The sequence below is a fragment of the Ylistrum balloti genome, unplaced genomic scaffold (assembly GCF_031769215.1).
Source record: "Ylistrum balloti isolate Yb309-2 unplaced genomic scaffold, AGI_CSIRO_Ybal_v1 Utg370468, whole genome shotgun sequence".
In the NCBI taxonomy this organism is placed as follows: domain Eukaryota; kingdom Metazoa; phylum Mollusca; class Bivalvia; order Pectinida; family Pectinidae; genus Ylistrum; species Ylistrum balloti.
The window spans coordinates 336,346-363,757 of record NW_026782308.1 but is presented as its reverse complement, the minus strand read 5'-3'; the positions used below and the strand labels follow the sequence as shown (position 1 = coordinate 363,757).

At 35.3% G+C, this 27,412-nt stretch overlaps 1 protein-coding gene across 2 annotated transcripts in view; it reads left to right on the top strand.

The window, feature by feature from the left end:
- Positions 1-605: 605 nt before the first annotated feature.
- Positions 606-27,412, top strand: part of LOC132555278 (signal peptide peptidase-like 3) — a 49,226-nt gene continuing 22,419 nt past the window's right edge. Inside the window, exons 1-3 of one of the 2 annotated variants that reach the window (XM_060219633.1) lie at positions 606-769; positions 25,616-25,752; positions 26,322-26,399. In XM_060219633.1, coding sequence (XP_060075616.1) covers positions 25,706-25,752; positions 26,322-26,399 — 125 coding nt within the window. In that variant the 5' untranslated portion in view covers positions 606-769; positions 25,616-25,705. Of the gene's footprint in view, positions 890-25,615; positions 25,753-26,321; positions 26,400-27,412 lie in introns of both variants that reach the window. The other variant, XM_060219632.1, reaches the window with a different exon arrangement.

Genomic DNA, 27,412 nt, shown 5'->3' with positions numbered 1-27,412 from the left:
TGCTTTTGATAAATTGATGATACAACTCCCGCCGCCTAAAGAGGGTTACCAAAAAGAGAAGAAGAAAAATAATAAATGTACAAGTTGTGTACTGTGAGCAGCAAGCTGCTCCGAGAAGGGCCTAAACTCTGTGTATTGCGCGATTGTTACTGCTACACCTTAATTTTTTTCCACCTACAAAAACAAGTTGATTCTGTTTCTGAAAAAAAACCCCACATAAATATGTCATACTCAAAATTCATTTTTTGTTAAGCATAAATGCTTTACAGCTCAAGAAATTCCTCGAAATTCGTTAGTTCTTATTGTGTGTCTGCTTGTGTATTGAAAACTAATAAAACTAATAGAGTTAGTTCCCTTCCGTCTGATGAGCGCACTTGTCATATATATTCATACGCGATAATAACGCATTAATTCTTTCTTGAATTTTATTATGAATATTCGTAAAACTTCGAATCAGTGCATATTAAAGATAAAATTAAAATTTCTACAATGGTATGTGGATACTTTGTTCTTGAAATGTGATATTAACTCTAAATAATACTTGCTTTCTATTTTGACGCGGACTAGTCGAAGGTGAGTACTTCGGTTCAAAGGAAAAACATAAACAAAAAGAAAGGAAGGTGTGGAATTCCTAGTGATATCAGCAATATTTAGAAACATTTCACGTATGTCCTGTGGGGTGCATACCTAAAGACAAGCCACGATTGACTTTCTTTATTGATGGAATATTTATGAATTGTGCAAACAGCTGGAATATAACTGCAAGCAGGTAAAGTTTAGACCTCTGGAAGAAGTTGTTCAGTACCCCGGCGATGTGATTGATGTTCACCAGGTTTAGCAGTTTTCACGAGTCACAAGGTGACCAATAATTGGCTTTGGGCTACTCCAGGTAGGTTGTGGTGTATATATCTTGTACCGAGTTAGGTATGCATATTTGTGTTTTCGGCAATGTCAGCTCTCTGATACATCAACACCAGAATCCACCAGGTATATGTCACACTCTGTCTCCAGCTGAAGGAAGAAAGTTGAAAAGTTCGTCCAAAGAATCTTTGTTGAGTTGGAGCTAAGGATTTTGTCATATTGCTAATCTTCGCTCATGTAGGTGAATTTAAAAGTGTTACATCACTTCATTGTCATAACAGTCCATTACTGTGTTACAGACTTAAGTGCCGTTGACCTTTCCAAACGTAAGGTATTATTACATTTGTATGTTTTTAAAAACATGCATTTTGGATGGAAAGTGAGAAGTTGAGAGTGAGGTCACCTAATATGTTGCTTGTTGGGAAGGTTGAATTTAAGAAATGTAAAGCCATGTCCCCAAACACTACTTTATAAACCAGTCACTGCTGTATATGCATTCATATCTGTTATTGATAGTTCAACAGTGATGTAATATGCACATATTGTTGAAGTAAAAATAGGTTCATTTGGGAGTGTTTTAAAATTTTGGGCACCCATCATTTTACAGGATTTCATGTTTGCCAACAAAGGACCATTTTCTGTCCAGTGTTCAATTATAAAGTATAATTAAGGGGTACACAGGACAATGGCACACTTATGGTAGTTATTTTGTAAGTTAAGGTGGTTATCTTTTGGTGGTAATATCACATATCAGTGTTTGTTGTAATGTCTTTTTAAACGCAAAAGATCTGGTAATCAGACAGTGCTGTTATAGGAGTGATGTCACTGACTTTGTCAGGTCAGTGTCCTTCAGTGTTTTCTTTGATAATTATTAAAGGTCCTAGACTGAAGAAATTATAAAAGTATTTTTGGCAGTAGAGTAGGCTCAAAATACATTATTATTCAAATTACAAATAGTACTTGTTAAAAGGATATTCTGCCCAAGTTATATTTTGTGGCTCCATTGGTTTTTTAAGTATCTCTTTTGACTATTCAAATTATTGTAAGCATTGGAATATCCTTCTTGCGGTCATGTTGGACAGGCGAAATTGGTGGAAACAACCTGTGACCAGTATAAAATTGGAATGTGTAAATATAGCACTTTTTACCACATGATCATTTTTAATGCATAAACAAAAACACAATGTTTGATGTAAGCAGTGATGATAACAATATGTATGTCAATGAAAGACAGTGTCCCCATCCTATTGTCAATGACAACACAAACTATGTTGAAATGACACTAATAGATATTGATATTCCTGTAAGAAGTGTGGCTACAATAAGGATTATTTTCGATTACAGTACTAAACTGGGGACCAAAATGGGAAATCTGAATTTGAAGCTCATTGCATAGTAGACTTTATATCAGTAGGATTATATGGAACTCTGTTCATGTTTTCGCTCTGGTTACTTTTACTGGTTTAATTTTATATTGCAACACATGTATTTCCTTGTGATTGGCCAATTTAACAGAATCCAACTTCTTTCTAACAAGGAAGCAATGTGACCAAATTTTTTTTTTTTGGCTGTGGTTTTCTGCATGTTATATGCAAATATCACAGGCATGCAGGTATTATTACACAGGTGCAAACCTGTTGTGACGTCATCAGGGCAGCATGAACATTTGTAAGCAGATCTAGTTAGACCTATAAGAAATTTCCTCAATAAAACAGCGAAAGTTGATTTTTGTTGGAAACCGCGTTGTGCAATTTTAAGTAGATGCTTTTGTACAAATTTCACAAAAAGCCTTTTTAAGAAATCCTTACTTGGATGGAATATCCCTTTAACAAGCCAATACCAAGAAAAAGGCAAAACATCTTCATCACGATTACATCAGAAAAATCAGTTCAGAATTATTTTAGAAGATATAAATGAACAAGTAGAAAGTGGGATGAGTTTTCATTTACTCTGAAAGCAAAACTATGTTAACCCATCTCAGCACTGCTACACAGGTGCTTCTGCATTTTCATTTAAGATATTACCAGGTAATTGAATAGTTAGACAGCTGGCTGTCAAAATCAGGTGTAATGATGGATAATTGATTAAAGGTGCATGTTAAGTCTACCTTAACAGTTATCCATTGTTTTCTGCCTTATACACAAATAAAACATGTTATGTTTGAATCCTGATGCAGTTGACTTTATTACACAATAAATGATGTTGAAATTCAAACAAACAATAATTTTTGTTCCATTTCCAAAATTGTGATGAGTTCCTTTACTGAGATGAGTTGGTTTTCAAAAAAATAGATGAGTCCTAAAGGGAAAGCAGGAGCCAAAAATTTGAGTTTCAAATATCAGTGAACCTATAAACTGTACTGATCGAATGCAAATATCAGGAAACCATGACAACTGTTGCTAATGCTTGATACAAAGCTTGTGTACATGTAGGTATATATTTGCTCATGACATCTTGAAATGAGGTCGTAATATAAGATGTTAGACATATGTACACTATATAAAAGTCCATGGATAAGGAAGTTAAAGTTTAGTCACTCATTGTTGTCCTTGGTTTATCAGCTGATCAAAATAACACTCATAAATATGATCCTTTGTATGACTAGGAAACTTCCACTTCTTCAAATAGCATTTAGGTTTGTGTACCATCAGTTTTCAGTACTCAATACATCTGCATACTATAGCAAACTGCTTGGTTTTGACCTTCATGGTTATGACGTTTTAATTGCCTAGTATCATATGTATAACATATCTAAGTTTTGCATACATACATGTATTTATACTCAGAAAAATGATATAGGGACAAAATTTGTTCTTAACTATAAACATTTTATTACAGAAGATTTTCAATGTTAGTTGAGACAAGGAGATTTCCCTACATTGACCAACTTCTGAAAAAGTTTGATGGATTTATTTATTTATATAACAGACTGCAACCTTGGCTACAGCTATGTAGAAATTGAGGAATATAGAAGAGTTATAAGGGTTTGGGGTCTGCAGGAAACTGGTAATGTGCCACAATTAGAATGTGTCTATGTCTAGATCTGTGTCCCATTGACTGTATATACTGTGGTAAATAACAACACAATTGCCATTCAATCCCCATTTGCATCAACTTTAATATATGTGTCTGTGTCCTTCAATATGAAGGGTAAACAAGTGCAGACCTTGAGTGAAAGAGGAAAATGTTTGAAAACTTTCCAAATCCAGTAAATGCATTTTTACAGATGAATGAATTAACTGAAATTAAAATGGAAAATGATTGGATGAAGGGAATCGCTGCTGTATTAACAGATAATTAGACCCCCAAGGGTGCAAAGTGGTTGTAATGAAATAAAGGAAGGAAGACCTTTGTACAAAAAAGCCAGAACCAACTTTGATTAGATGTATCTGTTGGTATATGTAACCCTGTAGATAAGGATACATTTTATCAACAACTTGGATAGGAGACCTTAAGAGGCGCTATGTATCATCAATTTTTATAGAGCTGTCAGTCCCAACTCAGGGTGGACATTGGTGGACAGGCCTGTCATTCACATAATTCTAAGTCTGTTACTTCAAACTGCTATGTTTGGATACCACATGTCTGATATACAATCACAGATAGGACTTTCACTTGACTTTCCTTCAAGATTCTTTTGAGAAGTTTTGTCATTATTTGTTTTCCCCAAAATTTTAAAGTGTTAAATGATTTTTCTTTTCCTGTTGGACTTGATTAAATTTTGAGAGCTCACTGCATCTTTTTTAATCTGGACTAGTGAAAAAGTAGTGCTCAAGACTCACAAGAAAAAAATCTTATAAAAATTACTGACTCTTTATTAGTACCGTAGATTAAAAAGTACTGACAGGATTGAAATGTTAAGAAAATTAGAGCTACTGTCTTTGGTCATGTGATCATCATAATGTTTAGATAGAATTGCTGGAGGGGTGTGCTAATTCTGACTTGCCTACATGTGATGTCACACAATCCCTTCTGGTCCTTTGAATGAATTTGAAAGTGTTACATAATTTCCTGACACTTAATCTTGCTATTAGATCACTTCATTTTAATACTTGACATTATAACCTGACAGATCTGGTTCTGAACTTTTCACAAGTTGAGACACATGATGGATTTATTTGGCTACCACAATTTTTGATAAATCAGAGAGATTGGTCGAACATTGTTTTCAGTTTTTGTTTGTTGGTAATTTTGTTTACCTGATACAATATGTAGATTTACACAGGTAAGTGATTAAATCTATTATGATTGCAACAGAACGTGTGTAAATTGATGTGATTTTGCTGTGTTGACTGATCTGTGATGTATGGGATTACAGATTCCATAGCTTTCTGATCATTAAGGATGACCCCAGATCACTTGCCTGTTTCTCCTATATACAATGTTCCTGCACTGTTCTTGCATTCTGCGACATTCTTTGGGTGTTTTATCCATAGAGTGAACTAGAATATTTCAGAGAGTGTTGTTTTGTTTCACTGCTGTCACACTATAATGACCAGGTAAATGCTCTAATTGGTTCTGACAGGCCTTTGATTTAAGGGATGTATATGACTACCTGACCTTTCATGGATATCCCGAGCATGCCAGTACTAAACATGTACAGGGCGGAGTGAGGGGTTGAGTGTGTCACATACCAGTACTCTCATGCATCTATTATCAATTGTTAAAAAAAAAGAGGTGTGACCAAATTGATTAACTGTATATTGATGCCATGTAGTACATATTTTTTTTGTTTATTTTTACCATCATGTTACATTATATTCTACCTAAGAGTATTTAGTATTATATTACATCAGTGCTAATATGCTTCACACTAGTTAAAGACAGATATTGATTTGAGGGCAACAATAATGCATGGTGAATGTTTCCATATATAGTATTTACAGTCAAATATCACTCTACCTTTTATCCTCCACTGATGTGTTGGTGATTGACTAGAACTTTTTCTTATGCTTTAATCACAAAACATATTTTAATAACGACTTTAGCTGGTGTGTACAAATACATGTAGTCAGCTTTATCAGAACCAACAGTGTATAATTAACAGATTATAAGACATGTCTATTAATCTGGAGTGAAGACAGGATTACAGGTCATTGTCAACAGTGAAAAGATGTTGGAGGTCTGATTTAAAGAGTACAGATAGGATACCGGTGTGCTGGACTGGAATGTAAACAAATATTAAAGATAAATGTTTAAAATCCTTAATATAAAAGATTGATATTAAACCCTGGTATAGCAGTGACATTGCCTTCTTGTATAGCTGTGACATTGCCTTACTGTATAGCTGTGACATTGCCTTCTTGTATAGCTGTGACATTGCCTTCTTGTATAGCAGTGACATTGCCTTCTTGTATATTATTGACATTGCCTTCTTGTATAGCTGTGACATTGCCTTCTTGTATATTATTGACATTGCCTTCTTGTATAGCTGTGACATTGCCTTCTTGTATAGCTGTGACATTGCCTTCTTGTATAGCTATGGCATTGCCTTCTTGTATAACTGTGACATTGCCTTCTTGTATAGCAGTGACATTGCCTTCTTGTATAGCTGTGACATTGCCTTCTTGTATAGCAGTGACATTGCCCCCTGGTATAGCAGTGACATTGCCCCCTGGTATAGCAGTGACATTGCCTTCTTGTGTAGCAGTGACATTGCCTTCTTGTGTAGCAGTGACATTGCCTTCTTGTATATTATTGACATTGCCTTCTTGTGTAGCAGTGACATTGCCTTCTTGTATATTATTGACATTGCCTTCTTGTATAGCTGTGACATTGCCTTCTTGTATAACTGTGACATTGCCTTCTTGTATAACTGTGACATTGCCTTCTTGTATAACTGTGACATTGCCTTCTTGTATAGCAGTGACATTGCCTCCTGGTATAGCTGTGACATTGCCTTCTTGTATATTATTGACATTGCCTTCTTGTGTAGCAGTGACATTGCCTTCTTGTATATTATTGACATTGCCTTCTTGTGTAGCAGTGACATTGCCTTCTTGTATATTATTGACATTGCCTTCTTGTGTAGCAGTGACATTGCCTTCTTGTATATTATTGACATTGCCTTCTTGTATAGCTGTGACATTGCCTTCTTGTATATTATTGACATTGCCTTCTTGTGTAGCAGTGACATTGCCTTCTTGTATAACTGTGACATTGCCTTCTTGTATAGCTGTGACATTGCCTCCTTGTATAGCAGTGACATTGCCTTCTGTATAGCTGTGACATTGCCTTCTTGTATAGCTGTGACATTGCCTTCTTGTATATTATTGACATTGCCTTCTTGTGTAGCAGTGACATTGCCTTCTTGTATATTATTGACATTGCCTTCTTGTATAGCTGTGACATTGCCTTCTTGTATAGCTGTGACATTGCCTTCTTGTATAGCAGTGACATTGCCTCCTGGTATAGCTGTGACATTGCCTTCTTGTATATTATTGACATTGCCTTCTTGTGTAGCAGTGACATTGCCTTCTTGTATATTATTGACATTGCCTTCTTGTGTAGCAGTGACATTGCCTTCTTGTATATTATTGACATTGCCTTCTTGTGTAGCAGTGACATTGCCTTCTTGTATATTATTGACATTGCCTTCTTGTATAGCTGTGACATTGCCTTCTTGTATAACTGTGACATTGCCTTCTTGTATAACTGTGACATTGCCTTCTTGTATAACTGTGACATTGCCTTCTTGTGTAGCAGTGACATTGCCTTCTTATTTAAGTGTGACATTCTCTCCTTCTATAGAGATGTGACATTGCCTCCTGGTATAGCTGTGACATTGCCTTACTGTATAGCTGTGACATTGCCTTACTGTATAGCTGTGACATTGCCTTACTGTATAGCTGTGACATTGCCTTACTGTATAGCTGTGACATTGCCTCCTGGTATAGCAGTGACATTGCCTCCTGGTATAGCAGTGACATTGCCTTCTTGTATAGCAGTGACATTGCCTTCTTGTATAGCAGTGACATTGCCTTACTGTATAGCAGTGACATTGCCTTCTTGTGTAGCAGTGACATTGCCTTCTTGTATAGCTATGGCATTGCCTTCTTGTATAGCTGTGACATTGCCTTCTTGTATAGCTGTGGCATTGCCTTCTTGTATAGCTGTGACATTGCCTTCTGTATAGCTGTGACATTGCCCCCTGGTATAGCAGTGACATTGCCCCCTGGTATAGCAGTGACATTGCCTTCTTGTGTAGCAGTGACATTGCCTTCTTGTGTAGCAGTGACATTGCCTTCTTGTATATTATTGACATTGCCTTCTTGTGTAGCAGTGACATTGCCTTCTTGTATATTATTGACATTGCCTTCTTGTATAGCTGTGACATTGCCTTCTTGTATAACTGTGACATTGCCTTCTTGTATAACTGTGACATTGCCTTCTTGTATAACTGTGACATTGCCTTCTTGTATAGCAGTGACATTGCCTCCTGGTATAGCTGTGACATTGCCTTCTTGTATATTATTGACATTGCCTTCTTGTGTAGCAGTGACATTGCCTTCTTGTATATTATTGACATTGCCTTCTTGTGTAGCAGTGACATTGCCTTCTTGTATATTATTGACATTGCCTTCTTGTGTAGCAGTGACATTGCCTTCTTGTATATTATTGACATTGCCTTCTTGTATAGCTGTGACATTGCCTTCTTGTATATTATTGACATTGCCTTCTTGTGTAGCAGTGACATTGCCTTCTTGTATATTATTGACATTGCCTTCTTGTATAGCTGTGACATTGCCTTCTTGTATAGCAGTGACATTGCCTTCTTGTATAGCTGTGACATTGCCTTCTTGTATAGCAGTGACATTGCCTCCTGGTATAGCTGTGACATTGCCTTCTTGTATATTATTGACATTGCCTTCTTGTGTAGCAGTGACATTGCCTTCTTGTATATTATTGACATTGCCTTCTTGTATAGCTGTGACATTGCCTTCTTGTATAGCTGTGACATTGCCTTCTTGTATAGCAGTGACATTGCCTCCTGGTATAGCTGTGACATTGCCTTCTTGTATATTATTGACATTGCCTTCTTGTGTAGCAGTGACATTGCCTTCTTGTATATTATTGACATTGCCTTCTTGTGTAGCAGTGACATTGCCTTCTTGTATATTATTGACATTGCCTTCTTGTGTAGCAGTGACATTGCCTTCTTGTATATTATTGACATTGCCTTCTTGTATAGCTGTGACATTGCCTTCTTGTATAACTGTGACATTGCCTTCTTGTATAACTGTGACATTGCCTTCTTGTATAACTGTGACATTGCCTTCTTGTATAGCAGTGACATTGCCTTCTTATTTAAGTGTGACATTCTCTCCTTCTATAGAGATGTGACATTGCCTTCTTGTGTAGCAGTGACATTGCCTCCTGGTATAGCTGTGACATTGCCTTCTTGTATAGCTGTGACATTGCCTTCTTGTATAGCTGTGGCATTGCCTTCTTGTATAGCTGTGACATTGCCTTCTGTATAGCTGTGACATTGCTTCTGGTATAGCAGTGACATTGCCTCCTGGTATAGCAGTGACATTGCCTTCTTGTATAGCAGTGACATTGCCTTCTTGTATAGCAGTGACATTGCCTTACTGTATAGCAGTGACATTGCCTTCTTGTGTAGCAGTGACATTGCCTTCTTGTATAGCTATGGCATTGCCTTCTTGTATAGCTGTGACATTGCCTTCTTGTATAGCTGTGGCATTGCCTTCTTGTATAGCTGTGACATTGCCTTCTGTATAGCTGTGACATTGCCTTCTGGTATAGCAGTGACATTGCCTCCTGGTATAGCAGTGACATTGCCTTCTTGTATAGCAGTGACATTGCCTTCTTGTATAGCAGTGACATTGCCTTCTGGTATAGCAGTGACATTGCCTTCTTGTGTAGCAGTGACATTGCCTTCTTGTATATTATTGACATTGCCTTCTTGTATAGCTGTGACATTGCCTTCTTGTATAACTGTGACATTGCCTTCTTGTATAACTGTGACATTGCCTTCTTGTATAGCAGTGACATTGCCTTCTTATTTAAGTGTGACATTCTCTCCTTCTATAGAGATGTGACATTGCCTCCTGGTATAGCTGTGACATTGCCTCCTGGTATAGCAGTGACATTGCCTTCTTGTATAGCTGTGACATTGCCTTCTTGTATAGCTGTGGCATTGCCTTCTTGTATAGCTGTGACATTGCCTTCTGTATAGCTGTGACATTGCCTTCTTGTATAGCAGTGACATTGCCTTCTGGTATAGCTGTGACATTGCCTTCTTGTGTAGCAGTGACATTGCCTTCTTGTATAGCTGTGACATTGCCTTCTGTATAGCAGTGACATTGCCTTCTTGTATAGCTGTGACATTGCCTCCTGGTATAGCAGTGACATTGCCTTCTTGTATAGCTGTGACATTGCCTTCTGTATAGCTGTGACATTGCCTTCTTGTATAGCAGTGACATTGCCTTCTGGTATAGCAGTGACATTGCCTTCTTGTATAGCTGTGACATTGCCTTCTGGTATAGCAGTGACATTGCCTCCTGGTATAGCAGTGACATTGCCTTCTTGTATAGCTGTGACATTGCCTTCTTGTATAGCTGTGGCATTGCCTTCTTGTATAGCTGTGACATTGCCTTCTGTATAGCTGTGACATTGCCTTCTTGTATAGCAGTGACATTGCCTTCTGGTATAGCAGTGACATTGCCTTCTTGTATAGCTGTGGCATTGCCTTCTTGTATAGCTGTGACATTGCCTTCTGTATAGCAGTGACATTGCCTTCTTGTATAGCTGTGACATTGCCTCCTGGTATAGCAGTGACATTGCCTTCTTGTATAGCTGTGACATTGCCTTCTTGTATAGCTGTGACATTGCCTTCTGTATAGCTGTGACATTGCCTTCTTGTATAGCAGTGACATTGCCTTCTGGTATAGCAGTGACATTGCCTTCTTGTATAGCTGTGACATTGCCTTCTTGTATAGCTATGGCATTGCCTTCTTGTATAGCTGTGACATTGCCTTCTTGTATAGCTGTGGCATTGCCTTCTTGTATAGCTGTGACATTGCCTTCTGTATAGCTGTGACATTGCCTTCTTGTATAGCAGTGACATTGCCTCCTGGTATAGCAGTGACATTGCCTTCTTGTATAGCTATGGCATTGCCTTCTTGTATAGTTTTGACATTGCCTCCTTGTTTAGCAGTGACATTGCCTCCTGGTATAGCTGTGGCATTGCCTTCTTGTATAGCTGTGGCATTGCCTCCGTGTATAACTGTGACATTGCCTCCGTGTATAGCTGTGACATTGCCTCCTTGTATAGCAGTGACATTGCCTCCTGGTATAGCTGTGGCATTGCCTTCTTGTATAGCTGTGGCATTGCCTCCGTGTATAACTGTGACATTTCCTCCGTGTATAGCTGTGACATTGCCTCCTTGTATAGCAGTGACATTGCCTCCTGGTATAGCTGTGACATTGCCTTCTTGTATAGCTGTGACATTGCCTTCTTGTATAGCTGTGACATTGCCTTCTTATTTAAGTGTGACATAGAAATGGAAGCTGTAGCTCATTTGATTAACACAGGAAATATTAACACTATTTCATTTTCAACAAGGAATAAAGTAAGTGAGCTGTTCATTTCTTCTAGTTTAAGTGAAATTCTTCCTTTATATATGAATGGTCTGTTTCACTAAAAGCTGTTACAGTACTGTGATTGAATGTATAAATTGAACTGTTGTCCTAAAGTCAGATCTTTGTTCTTTTCATGAGCATAATACATATAGCCTCCAGGATTAGGACAGGATCAGGACAGGATCAGGAAGTCAATTCTGAATTTCATTTGTTGATAAAATCAATACCTCCTATAGCAAATAATCTTTTGATGAAATCTTCAATGTTAATATTTACATAACCTTATTGCGCAGACTTACATTATTACAGGGAAGCTTGTGTATTTGTTGTCTTGTGATCATGACCCATTTTTGACTGCATATATGGGACATATTTTTACACAATCATCAGCATTTTATACATCTATTATAATAAAGGGTTTGACAACAAAATGTCATATCAAATTGATTTAAAAGTTCTTTGATAAGGTATTCTGATAAAAGTTATAATCAGATGTTGTTTGTAACATTCACAGCAATGGATCATTCTGCAATGAGTCTATGCTATATTTATTGAAAGGTGAACTGAGAAATGTTCCCCAGGTAGATGATAATTCTTAATGTGGTCTGGCAAGTGGACAAAAATTACATGGTAGCCAGCGACGAATCATTAAAGCCCTAAACCGAAATCATATTAAGGTTTATATCTACGGAGAGCTTTCACAGATAGTATACATATAAACCTAGTATTAACATTACATTATCTTGGCCGAGGTATATTTAGGCTTGACATTGATGATGTAACTAGTTTGATGGTGTTGAATCACCATATGATTTTCAAAACACTGAGGAGGCCACAGGAATGTTGATTATATACACTTCCAATAAAAAGAACCTAGAAGCTGGTACTGTCGATGTTGGTAGTTGTGTATACACACTGAAGCTTTAACATTTAAAGTCTTACATGTACTATTTTTCATTACACATGCAATTTTATTTCTAAATCAAGGTATCTTTTAAATGCCATTACGCTACCTTTATTTTGTGTTACTGACCATGTAAATGGCAAATGAATGTTGAAAGATTTTCATATAAACATACATATATACATACCAGTGTTCAATGTTGAAGCTTTGTTTTAAAGTTGTTGAATAACAGTGAAGAAGATTGATTATGCAGTTGTTGTTTAGGATGGCACTCTCATTGAAATCATACATGCGAGCTAGGTACCAATCTGTAATGTAACTAAAGATGTAGACAATTGTCTATGAGAGGTCAGTTGTTATGTGCCCTACTGGAATCTGGTGGTTTAATATGTACTAAATATGTAATGTATACAGCATTAATTAGTTATGGAAGAAGGACATGCATTTTCTACGAGGTCCTTAACAAACTATCAGCAGTGATGAAGAAGTATAATCAATTCAAATTTACAGGTAAAACTCATAAAACTTTCAAATTATAAAGTGTAAATAATTGAATCTTATTAAGCAGCATCAATAGGCCTTGCAGCTTTATCACAGAAGCAGAGTCTGCTTAATATCAATATGATATAGATCCTAAGTATTGAGATTTTGTTTGTATAGGCCTAGAACTGAATATGATTAAAACATATATTCACTTATGTCTCCACAAATCTTACATACATAGATGTATATCATGTGTTGTCATTTCAATGGATGATCCTTGCAGCTTCAGTCGGAAATTCAAATACAGGTTATCAAAATTATAATAATTTTTACATCTTAAATTTGTAAAGGAACTTTCTGTATATGCTTTAGCATCAAGGTTATTGCATCAGCATATACATGTATTGTTTTAATGACAAAGCTAAATATTGAAGAATGCGGGACGACGAATGTCACGATAAAGGTCATGATTTGTAGGTACTGATCCTGTTGGAAATAAATTTGATATTTGCTTAAGGAATTACACTACCTAATATTCTGATAAATATGTACACCTCCTTTCAAGAACTCCATTTGGATGTGAAATGTATTGAAACTAGCTGAAATTTGGACATTTTTAAACTTGGTTTAGTCATTGATAATTTGAAATTATATGCAAAAGGATTTCAAAAGGAATCAAACATAAATTTTTGTATAACACAAATAAGTCGTGAATATTGTAAAGGTACGCAACACTTCCTAACATTATTGGTATATGTATAACATGTTAAGTATCAAAACCTTACTGGCTGGGTAGGGTTGATATTGATAACAGGATGCCTTTAATGTATGGAATGATAGGAATATGCATGTTTTGATTCGAGTACATCGCTAGTAAGGATTAGAAAAAATGTTCCACTGAAGTAAGTTGAAGAAGACTTCAAAAGATGAAATGTATATATTGACAAAATTTACTGTCTGAATAAGTTTAAAAATCTTCAAATTTAATGTTTAGAGTTGCTCCACAATAAAATGTCAATTATCACCATTTATCTAACAATCAATAACAAATGTTCTATCATTGATCTGAAGGGAATATATAGATCTACTCAAGCATATCTATACTCTGTAATGATTTGATCAGATTGATGCTATACTCTGTAATGGTTTGATCAGATAGATGCTATACTCTGTAATGGTAATTAAATGTTGCCATCAGATTTGATGCTATACTCTGTTAATGGTTTGATCAGATTGATGCTATACTCTGTAATGGTTTGATCAGATTGATGCTATACTCTGTAATGGTTTGATCAGATTGATGCTATACTCTGTAATGGTTTGATCAGATTGATGCTATACTCTGTAATGGTTTGATCAGATTGATGCTATACTCTGTAATGGTTTGATCAGATTGATGCTATACTCTGTAATGGTTTGATCAGATTGATGCTATACTCTGTAATGGTAATTAAATGTTGCCATCAGATTTTGATGCTAATGGTAATTAAATGTTGCTCTGTAATGGTTTGATCAGATTGATGCTATACTCTGTAATGGTTTGATCAGATTGATGCTATACTCTGTAATGGTAATTAAATGTTGCCAGACTTGATCAATCTGAATGGTTTGATCAGATTGATGCTATACTCTGTAATGGTAATTAAATGTTGCCAGGCTTGATCAATCTGAATGGTGTGGAGTCTCCGCTTTATTTGGATATTGCTTTTATAAACATTACATATAATTACATGACCTTTGTGACCTTGAGATGTCGGTTTTTAGTAACACCTAAGATCACCACCTTTACAATATAAGTAAATGTATATCTATATTTTGTGTATATGTAGTAGTTATAATCATCCAACTTTGATCTCTCATTTATCAGTTATGTAATAAATGCCAAAATAATTGATTCCATGATAAAAAGGATCTTTTCCCATTTTAATGGGGTTTATGAAAGTCGACACGAACTTTTAATATTTGGCTCAGCAACAGCTCACTAGAATATCAAAAACGTCTCTAGATTGAAAACTCAGTAAGACCCTATACTCATCCATTAAAAAGCTTACAGTAGTATCAGGTTTAAATTAAGATAAATGACATCTGATTTGTGTAGTCACAGAGGTTATACTTTTACAGGATTCTCAACATTTATGCTGTAAATATTGTTGTTGTCATGGAAATTAATGACTACATTGATGTTGACAGGTGTACAATCTGTTTCTGTTGCTATCCAGGATATAAGCACTACCCAAGTCCAGCCCATGCCTGGTAATAAATGGAAATGCTAAATATATTTTTCGGTAATCAATCTGCTTTCTTAGACCATTGGGATTTCTTCGCTGATTACAGGATAAATGTGGTACCTGTTGTAACAACAGGATATATGAATCTCATAATCTGATGTTACCTTAGACCTGAATACTGAAGCCATGTTATATATAATCCATGTCTGATACCATAAACACTGCTCTTTCTACATTTACCTGTAATTTCTTGAGATTGATTGTCAGAATGTTTGTTTCTTTAGTTTAGATCCCAAGAACAGTCAGCTGATATGGAAGTTTTGAGACTAAAGTCTCCATGTAGAAGCTGGTGGCTTCCTCACTAACCATAGATAAGAGGAAATGCCATGGTCCCAGGCTTATTATCCTGTAATAAGCCCACCCCCAGACTTTGAAAAAGAAGTTGTCTTGGTCTGCTGGTGTTATTCTCCTGCATTAAGCCCACCCCAAGACTTTGAAAAAGAAGAAATTGTCTTGGCCTGTTGGGGTTATTCTCCTGCATTAAGCCCGCCCCAAGACTTTGAAAAAGAAGAAATTGTCTTGGCCTGCTGGGGTTATTCTCCTGCATTAAGCCCACCCCCAGACTTTGAAAAATAAGATGTTGTCTTGGCCTGCTGGGGTTATTCTCCTGCATTAAGCCCACCCCCAGACTTTGAAAAAAAAGAAGTTGTCTTGGCCTGCTGGGGTTTTTCTCCTGCATTTAGCCCACCCCCAGACTTTGCATAAGAAGTTATGTCTGTCCCCTGGGATAATTGTCGTGTGATAAGCCCTAACTCTGACTTTGAAGAAGTTATGTCTTGGCACGCTGCATTGTTAAAACTCTTTATTAAAGAGACAAAGCTGTTTTTCTTTCTAACCACAAAACTGGTCTGTGTTCAGTCATGTGTTACGTAAAAATCCATGTCTGGAATATTGGATATTAAATGAAACCATCGTGACATCCTTTATGTAAATTATTGTCTCGGCAGCTGAAAAATGACTTGTCTATATCAACATCTGCCTCCACAAGTTTAAACTACATGGAAATTTTCCACTTCAGCATAATGAACATGAGTTATTTCATAAATAGAATCTTAAAAGATCTATATCACTTCAGATATACTAAACTTGTTCAATAAATTGAGTTGATAATCACTCCAGGTACCAAATTTTAAAACTTTATCAGTAATTCTTGTTTGCCATGTTCATTCATGTTAAGCCCTGATTTATTTTTGTTGGGTATTTAAATGTGAGTTAGTAGCCATGATGCAAATTAACTACAGTATGTAGTGTTAAATAACAGTGGCTGCTTCACTAAATATTTCTGTGGTCCTAATAATGATGTTATCAGGTTGTACCAAGTCATGGCATCAAAAACAATTGACTGGTTGAGATAATTCCTGGTTAAATGAGTTAAAAATGTTTTTATAGATAAATTGTGATGGATATTGATTTGACACAGCTGATAATTGAACTGACACAGCTGACAATTGATCTGACACAGATGGTAGCTGTGTATAGTATGATATCTGTGTGATAATGACAGTCTGTTGGCCAGCTGTTACCACACATTATACAGATTGCAGTCATTTTCAAGATCTTTGGTCGATGTTTATGTAATGATTTCACTGTCAGTGAAGGATCCAAATATATACAAAAATATCTTAAGTCTGATAAAACATGTTCACATAATGTTTTGTATTATATTGGAAATGAAATAGGGTGGTCAGATGCTGAAGTGGTAACACACTTGCATTTCACCTAAATATTGAGGCTCTATTCCCTGAGAGGATGTGAAAAGGTAGGGGGTCACTGACTGCAGAATTACTCTGGTTTTCCTCCCACAAGAAGACCCCTACTGTGCTTCCATCAGGGTCAACAAAAGTGATTAGTGCAAGTTGGAATAACTTTACAATTAAACTGTAACAGGTTTCATTGTAGATATAAATATTATTCTTAAGTAACTAATTATTAAAGACATGTACGTCCCTGTTAAAGATTATCTAACAATGAACATTAAATTGTTCAGTATTTTTTAGATTTTATGCCGAAGACCTGAACTCATGATTGTGCACTTTAGACTTGGACTTACATAATTAAGTGACCTTGGTTTTATTTGATTTCAGTATGCTAGGCCTGTAGTATCTACAATGGTGGCCAAGTGGTAAAGGCCTCAGAGTGTTTTTATCACTATCCCTCCACATCTAGGTCACAGGTTCAAGGCCTACATGGGGCAGGTAATGGACATAGGCTGGTGGTGGTTTTTCTTTGGGAATTCAGGCTTTCCTCCACCAACCAAATCTGCCAAGTCCTTAAATGACCTTGGCTGTTATTAGGACGTAAAACAATAAACAAAAAACCTGCAGTGGTGTCTGGGGTAACATAAAGCTGCTCTCTGTATGAAACTATTAAGCATGAAGAAGCCAACATACTATGATCCATTTAAATATCTGTCACATCTACAACAAGAATTACTTGTTTTAAAATTCTTTATCTCTAGGCTCATTATTACATGAACACATTTACATTTCTATCAGTAGAGCAATACAATGCTGCTGCTTTGTATTTATTCTTTGTGTTAAAATATGCATGAGTAAGCAGTCACATGTCATAGGCAGTTCATTGCATATCTCTTATTGATGAATGCCGCGCTGCTTGTTATCAATAGGTTATAACATTTGAATCCTTTGAGAACATTGTTTAAAAAGTAAGTTTTGGTGTGCTTCACCAGATTCTACTCTAGCCTGATCTGATATATAACACTGAGAGACTTCTGTTATTTGTCTACGGGGTCAGTGTGACACTGTGGTATTGATGTGTTCATTGGTTGAATGAAGTTTATTGTAGCCAGAGGTGACTGCAGTTAGTAACTAACAAATTTCTTCATGCAGTCTTTGTGTACTGACTACAAATTTTCATGTACCAACTCAAAGCAAAAACTAATTGACTCCTCTGTGTACCAACTTCAAAGAAAAATTAAATGACACCTGGGTGTTGTAAAATTGTAAAATCATTAATTTTTATGGAGGATTTGTTTCATTTAATGAGTACCCTGAATCCAGAAATGTATATATCACTGAAATATTTAAATGACATTAGGTGGATCTATTGAGACATGTTCATTCATGAAGTCAACTGCCTACATAGTAATAATTATGTTTGAAAAACTCATGAAAATTGAATCCCGTGAAAATATATGATTTAACAGTATATAAGGTGTAACCACGTACCTTCCTAGTATTTTTCTACTTTGCCATCTGCCTTAGCTTTATTACGTTAAACTTCAGGTGGACAAATCTTTGTGAGATATAGTTAAAGATTGTCTGTGTTAAGGTTGTTGGGAACAATTTTTGGGCTTCAGAAATCAAGAAAACAGAGTTGTCTCACTATCATTTTGAACAGATGAGTTACATCAATCTATGTTTCATTTCCTAAGCATATGTTATATCTTCAGTGTTTCAAACAAAATTTTTTCCATAAAATCTATCACATGGATAGTTTGCTGTAGACCATGTCTCCGTTATACAAAAAATGAATGGTAATGCTTGGCTATCAATTTTTATCTTATTTAGTGATCTTTTGTCATGAAGTCATTTATAGAAACTTTTTCTTTGTTTGGTAGTAGCCTGGAGGTGAGACATGAAATTTCATGAATTGTCATTTTAAGTTAATGATGACTTTTCTTTGTACATTCTATATTTACCTGTAGTTAATGGCTGTAAATGTAATATATACAGGTCGACCATCAACAAAGAGCTAACATGTACGTGTCTGGGCATCAACACACGTGTGTCATCCAATACATGGTTGGTTGATTTGAATTCCTGAACAACAGGATCTACCTGAGGATCAAGGTCACAATTTTCTTTTTAAGAATTTAATTTATAACAATACAACTGTTGTTGTGGGTTAAGTTTTTGTGGAAATACCTCATACAAGTTGACTTGATATATGTTTCACGAAGGAACCAAATATGTAACAAATTAGATATATCAGTACATATTATTTCACTGTACTGAAGTCTATATTTACATAAATGTTATTTATCTGTGATGTGTTCTGATGACCATGTTACACTATAAACATTCTGATTACCATGTAACACTATAAACATTTTGATGACCATGTTACACTATAAACGTTCTGATTACCATGTTACACGATAAACATTCTGATTACCATGTAACACTATAAACATTTTGATGACCATGTTACACTATAAACATTTTGATGACCATGTTACACTATAAACGTTCTGATGACCATGTTACACTATAAACATTTTGATGACCATGTTACACTATAAACGTTCTGATGACCATGTTACACTATAAACGTTCTGATGACCATGTTACACTATAAACATTTTGATGACCATGTTACACTATAAACGTTCTGATGACCATGTTACACTATAAACATTCTGATGACCATGTTACACTATAAACATTCTGATGACCATGTAACACTATAAACATTCTGATGACCATGTTACACTATAAACGTTCTGATGACCATGTTACACTATAAACGTTCTGATGACCATGTTACACTATAAACATTCTGATGACCATGTTACACTATAAAAGTTCTGATGACCATGTTACACTATAAACATTTTGATGACCATGTTACACTATAAAAGTTCTGATGACCATGTTACACTATAAACATTCTGATGACCATGTTAGACTATAAACGTTCTGATGACCATGTTACACTATAAAAGTTCTGATGACCATGTTACACGATAAACATTCTGATGACCATGTTACACTATAAACATTCTGATGACCATGTTACACTATAAACATTTTGATGACCATGTTACACTATAAACATTCTGATGACCATGTTACACTATAAACATTCTGATGACCATGTAACACTATAAACATTCTGATGACCATGTTACACTATAAACATTTTGATGACCATGTTACACTATAAACATTCTGATGACCATGTTACACTATAAACATTCTGATGACCATGTAACACTATAAACATTCTGATGACCATGTTACACTATAAACATTTTGATGACCATGTTACACTATAAACATTCTGATGACCATGTTACACTATAAACATTTTGATGACCATGTTACACTATAAACATTCTGATGACCATGTTACACTATAAACATTCTGATGACCATGTTACACTATAAACATTTTGATGACCATGTTACACTATAAACATTTTGATGACCATGTTACACTATAAACATTTTGATGACCATGTTACACTATAAACATTCTGATGACCATTTTACGCTATAAACGTTCTGATGACCATGTTACACTATAAACATTCTGATGACCATGTTACACTATAAACATTCTGATGACCATGTTACACTATAAACATTCTGATGACCATGTTAAGATAAAAACGTTCTGATGACCATGTTACTCTATAAACATTCTGATGACCATGTTACACTATAAACATTCTGATGACCATGTTACACTATAAACATTCTGATGACCATGTTAAGATAAAAACGTTCTGATGACCATGTTACTCTATAAACATTCTGATGACAATGTTACTCTATAAACATTTTGATGACCATGTAACACAATAAGAATAATCACTATAAGCAGTGACTTGTTGAGTTCGGTGAACTGGATAAAATGGATGTTAGGTTGTATAAATGAAACCCATTGTACATAAGGTTTACTGAAAGAGATGCTTTTGTGCTTATAGGAAATCTGCTATGACATGAATGTACAGGTGCTTTACAGGTATGAATAATATCTGGTTTAATGCTGTTATTATACAAAGTAAAGAAAATGGAGTTAAGTTAACATAAACACAACAGTCCCTCTCTGAAGTTAATGTATTGGTCTGATATTTTAACTGATTGATGTTAACACTGAAATCAGAAGGTACATGCTGCTGTATTCAGACCACATAATGTAGCCACAGCTTGTTGGCCAGGATTGTTGAGGTTCATTGTCATGTAGAGAAGTCTAGTCTCACATTCTTTGTGTGTTGCTGTCCTTGTCCTGTTGTATACCCAAGTTATTGTTAGTGCTATTTCAGAAGAGAAAATTTTCTTTGTAAACCAAAAAATTCTGTTGCTGTACAAAAATATATTTGTACATGTGTTGTCTGTCACAGGCCTTGGGATTCCTAAATAGAATTGAACAAATAAAGATTAAAAAAACATCCTTTGTGGAAGTGCCGAGAAGAACATCTATTGCCCCATTGATCCTTAGTTGGACCCGTTTGATTTTGGGTTTGATTTGAAAAACATAATGGCCAACAGGCAGCAATCTTGGATTTTGACTTTGCAAGTTTGTTATCACTATTTCTTGAGAGGGATATTTCTTAAATTTCATATGAAGGTTCCCCTCGGTCCCTAGTTGTACCAGTCTGATTTGGAACTGATCAAAAAAATAAAATGGCTAACAGGCAGCCATCTTGGATTTCACCTTGTAAAGATTGTTATCCCTATTTCTTAAGAAATACTGAATGGATCTCTCTCAAATTTCATTCATATGTTCCGTTCGGTCTCTACTTGTGCCAGTTTGATTTTGGGAATGATCAGAAAAAATTGCTTTCAAGCAATCATCTTGGATTTGGCAGATAAAGATTATCATTTCTATTTTTGCAAAGAAATGTTCAAATTTCTTATCATTTTGAGCAAAAACAGAGATCAAACAATGGTGGATGCCAAGATCCCTCGGGTATCTCTTGTTGCCTGGAACATTTTGATATGTTTAATGAAATGATGAATGATAAAATAAATGTAGGTTCTGTATAGATAAATTCTAGCATGCTTTGAAATATTAGTTCTATACTCTCATTAAATTGAAACCATAGAGAGCCTGATAGTGCATGTAAAGCACTCGTGAGATATAGAATACATTTTTAACTTTTAAAGTGAATGCCATAGTTAATGATTTGGTTTGTAGTTATTTCTCATAATAATGGAAAATATTGATTTCAGTTTTCTTAATATGTACTTTAAATTATACGTGTATATGGTAGTCAAAATATTTCCAGCTTTATCAGCTATACTGGAATAATGTCAATAACTGGGAGTAGGAATTTGCAGATTAAAATGAAACATGAGCACAGAGTTAATTGAGCATTATATAGTCAATGAGATCATGTATGTGTAGACCTGCATGTTAAAACTGTGCTAAATCAGGGGATCATAGAGAGAGTAACAAACCCCATGCAAATATGTCTCCAGTTTGTACTTACTAGGTATCCAATGGATTAACAATTTGCTATATTTTGCATTAGCTTGATGCCATCCTGTTTCAACAGAGCTAGATGGCCAATGTAATGATGATCATGAGGCTGTAATTGCCACTGATTCTGCTGTATTGCTGACATTACATTGCTCAACCATTCCCTAATTTAGCTGTTTCCGAAACTGGATTTATTCCATCATATAAGATGAGATTTTGGATCTATACATACAGAAATGTATTTCATATCAGACAAAATGTTTGTTGGTTATTAGTACTGGCTGCAGGCAAACCCTCCCGTGTAACCCTCATTTGTTCCTGTAAGTCTGAAAACAGTCCTAATTTGTACTACGACTTATACTTAGGCCTTAGGATCATATGTATTAATTGTGATCTTAGAATATGTCTAGGTCTGATAGCTATAGATACTAGGGGCATTTTCTGACCCCCATCTTAGACTTGTTTAATGTTTTTATAACATTGTTAACAAGAAAATTTGGTATATGATGTACATTCATTGAGAGTTTACATATGTGCATTTATATATATACATCGTTAATAAAAACGGCCAATTTCAATTCATATTGAGACTTTGTGGTTTATTTTCACGTCTTATAGCTTGTCATGTTAGCTGTTCATAGTTGAATCATTTATAATTATAATTAAATGACAGAAATCAAACTTTTGATGATTCCTTTGTTTCTTTTAACAGAAGGATCTATCCAATGTATCATGTTTTTGTTGTTCATGTTAGCCTTTGTTATGGTTAAATTTCTTACCTGTATTCTAACAACCTCTATTGTATATATGGATTTGTATACACACACATACCAGTGTACCTTGTTACAACAATGAATATATCTATAGATAGAGAAATTCCCAGGATGCCTTGTTTGTACACAAACTTCTTTGTGTCACAACACATGGACCTAAATATATACACCAATAGCGTTAGAAGAATATATACCTGTAGTAAACATTGAGTATCTGTATGCCAAAGGCGCGATCCTCGTTTAACGACAGGTAACAGTCTATGATTGCGATGCAACAAGCTAGTGGTGATCGTAGAGAGTGTTTTACCTTTTTATGAATATTTACAGCAGGTACAGGTAAGACAAACAATTTTGCATACAGAATTTGTAAGTATTAATGCTGACAACATGGGAAGGTTATGTTAAAAATTACTGTAACTTCTTTGTGTGTTTCAGGTATATGTAGACACTTGAGTCCTTTGTCTGGCAGTAAAAAATTACATGTTTGTTCTAAGTGACCTAATACATTACATTACAAAATGTCATTTATGTATATAAAAACAGCGAGTACAAAGTACACAGACAACAAGGATTTGATATTACGGTCCAGGCTATATTCAAATCTGTTCCTATTTTTTTCATTTTATTATTTTAAACTGAAAGTCATTGAAGCTTAATTTACGATATTGAAGATTTTTTTCAATTGAAACATAAAAGGAAAATAAAGTATGTTTATGATTGAAATCAATTTAATAAAGGAAATTTCATAAAATGGTCTTCATATGAATTTGTCATCACCATAAGTGATGATTGGAAAGATAAAATTCATTTTCCTGTAATAACAGAAATAACCCCATTTTAGTTAGATTTGAGGGATTTTGTAATCTGAGATCAGTCTCATGTTTCTCAATGTACATGTTCGTTAAATTCGTTGATCATAGAATGAAATAAAATACAAACAGAAGGTTCATAATAGCAGCCCATAGTTAGTTGCTTGATCAATTATTTCATATCAATTTCATATGTAAAAATGTTACTGAAATTCCTTTGTATGTGTGAGAGAGTTAAGAACAGCTACAACACAGTATTGTATTTAAAACTCTGACTAAAGCATTACAGGCTATTATAGAACTATGGTGTGTGTACGACAATTTAAAGTTTGCTCAGTCAAGCTTTTTTCATGAGAGAAAACCATGTGGACTTCCTGTTTATGTAGCCTAGTAGGATGTTTACATTATGTCTTGTTAGAGGGGAGTATTGACACTTGGGTGATGTTAGGTTGATGGCCCAATGACTCAACAAAATTTCTTTTAATTAACTAAGTACAGAATACATACCTGTGGTGATCAAGTTGAGGCCACTATCTGATGGTCTCTCACACTGTTTGTATAGACAGGAGGATTACATTTGATGGAGATTGATGGTGACGATTAGGAGTTCATTTATAACATTATACATGTCTGGCTACAGTATACTAACAGTTAAGGATGTTCTCTGTTCACTAGACTAGGTGAATCAGTATACTAAGAGTTAAGGATGTTCTGTGTTCACTAGACTAGGTGAATCAGTATACTAACAGTTAAGGATGTTCTGCGTTCACTAGACTAGGTGAATCTGTATACTAACAGTTAAGGATGTTCTGCGTTCACTGACTAGGTGAATCAGTATACTAAGAGTTAAGGATGTTCTGTGTTCACTAGACTAGGTGAATCAGTATACTAAGAGTTAAGGATGTTCTGTGTTCACTAGACTAGGTGAATCAGTATACTAACAGTTAAGGATGTTCTGCGTTCACTAGACTAGGTGAATCTGTATACTAACAGTTAAGGATGTTCTGCGTTCACTAGACTAGGTGAATCTGTATACTAACAGTTAAGGATGTTCTGCGTTCACTGACTAGGTGAATAAGTATACTAAGAGTTAAGGATGTTCTGCGTTCACTAGACTAGGTGAATCTGTATACTAACAGTTAAGGATGTTCTGCGTTCACTGACTAGGTGAATCAGTATACTAACAGTTAAGGATGTTATGTGTTCACTAGACTAGGTGAATCAGTATACTAACAGTTAAGGATGTTCTGTGTTCACTAGACTAGGTGAATCAGTATACTAACAGTTAAGGATGTTCTGTGTTCACTAGACTAGGTGAATCAGTATACTAACACTACAGTTAAGGATATGCTATCCTAGGCACTTATACTGCTTGATGTACAAAGAAATGAAATTTTCCTTTTCTGAAAGTGCTTAATATAGTGTGAAATTGAATTACCTTATGATTAAAGATCCAACCTTCCTTATTGCTGTTCTCACACAGCATAGCAATAAAGATACTCCAATAATTTGGCTGTAATGTTTCTTTCACTTATCAATTTTACGTGATGTGTAATTTGAAAATTTGTTGATGTAGTAGAAAGAAGAGTTGTACAGCTCTACACACACAACTTTGATGATAATGTATATGCTGTTGTACCTTTCAGACAAAAGAAATTAAATTTTGCTGAAAGATGTTTGTAATGTTATGAATTCTAATGTACATGTTTTACCCTACAGACAGAAGAAAGTGTGTTGTCAGCTGTTAATGACCTCGCCCTGAATCATCCTTCTATAGGAAATCGTGAACGACCTTGACTGACCTCAGCCATGGCGGCTGAGGAGCAACTCAGTCCCGAGGCTTCAGCAACTATCTCGTAAGTTATCACCTTTGTAAAAATTTTACTCCATTCAGCAGGTGATAGATTATCCATGACAGGTATCTTAACACCTGTCTCTCTAGATGCTCCACTTGATGTGTTAGAAGACTTGTCCTTTTGAATCCAAGAGTCAAGAGTCCATTTTGGGGAATGAAAATGTGAACCAAAGTTGTTTTGTAAGAATTTATCTGTTGCAAGGACATATAAAATCAGAACAAAAAAGCAGTCTGTGTAGGTATAGTAAGGACAGTTACACCAACAGCTAATACTGTTGTACTTAACACGTGTAAAGTCAATGATATTAATTGAATAGAGCTAGTTATAGAGATGTTGCTGTACACATTGGCACAGAATTACATGTATGCAGTTCTTTATGAAATGCACCAAGGGGTTTGTCACCCTTTATCAATGTTCACAGAAAGAAAATTTCAACTTATTTTTACATTTTCTACTCTTGATTATTATACAATGTAACAGGTATCATAAGATACTTTATTTTGATACAACTGTGGTGATCAGTTCTCCACTGCATTGGACATGGCCTGTATTCACCTTTATTGTTGCAGGGCCTTTACTCTGATGGATTCCTCCAGACTGTCAACATTTGTCATCTCCATACTACTCATTGTATACGGCAGTTTTAGGTAGGTACTGATACATAACATCAATGTCTGAATCTTTTAATCGAGCCATTTTTATAAGAGTTTAGATGCGACCCAATAATCTTACAACTCACCAAGATTTACTGGTACAAATTGTTACCTCCAGCAAAATGGAATTTATGTCTTAAAATTACACTCCCTACAAAAATGGGGTAGGGGGAATTGGGTGGGAGGGGGGAAGAGGGGGTAATGTCTCTCACTTTATGCCACTGGAATCGGCTTGTTTGTCTGAAGAAGAAATATTTTTTGCTATGACATTACAAGTGTTTTTTTGTTTCCAATAGGCTTTATTTGATCTTGCATCTTTGTAAACACAGTTATATATAGTATTAGCTGACATGAATTTATCAGTGGTTTTTACCAGAATATTTGCTTACTTGGATTTATCAGTCCTTTTTACCAGAATATTTGTTAACTTGAATTTATCTGTCCTGAATTATGCCCCTTTAATAGTTTCTATTATTCTACTCATTTTATGTTTTGGTCCAGTGTTTATTGTAGTATAGATATTTTTGGTAGGTGGAGGCCTGGTTATACTGTAACCCTACAGTGGTGATAATACTTGGGATTCTAAGGGTCATTGTAATCCTATTGAAGATGGATATCAGAAAGTTCCTATTACTTGTTTTTGTAACCGTTGTGGTCATGGTGGTAGGTTTCACTTTATTACTGTAAATAACTTAACTAACCCTACATCAATGACAGGTTTCTGTAAAGGTTGAGGCTATGGCTCTTGATTTCAAGATGTTCTTGGTCTTTAGCTTTTTTTTTTTTTTGATAAATCATTTTACTTACTCAACAACAAAGTATTTGGGAGATTATTAATTAAATAGTACAAACGGTTTACCTTAGGGACTAGCATTGTTTACTAACCATTAAGTCACAAGTGGTGGTTTATCGGCTGAGTGAACATGTGTAAGTCAACACCAAGACAGCTTTCTCAAAAGATTAACAATTGACAATAAACAGATGTTGGAGATTTGCCAGTCTCTGAA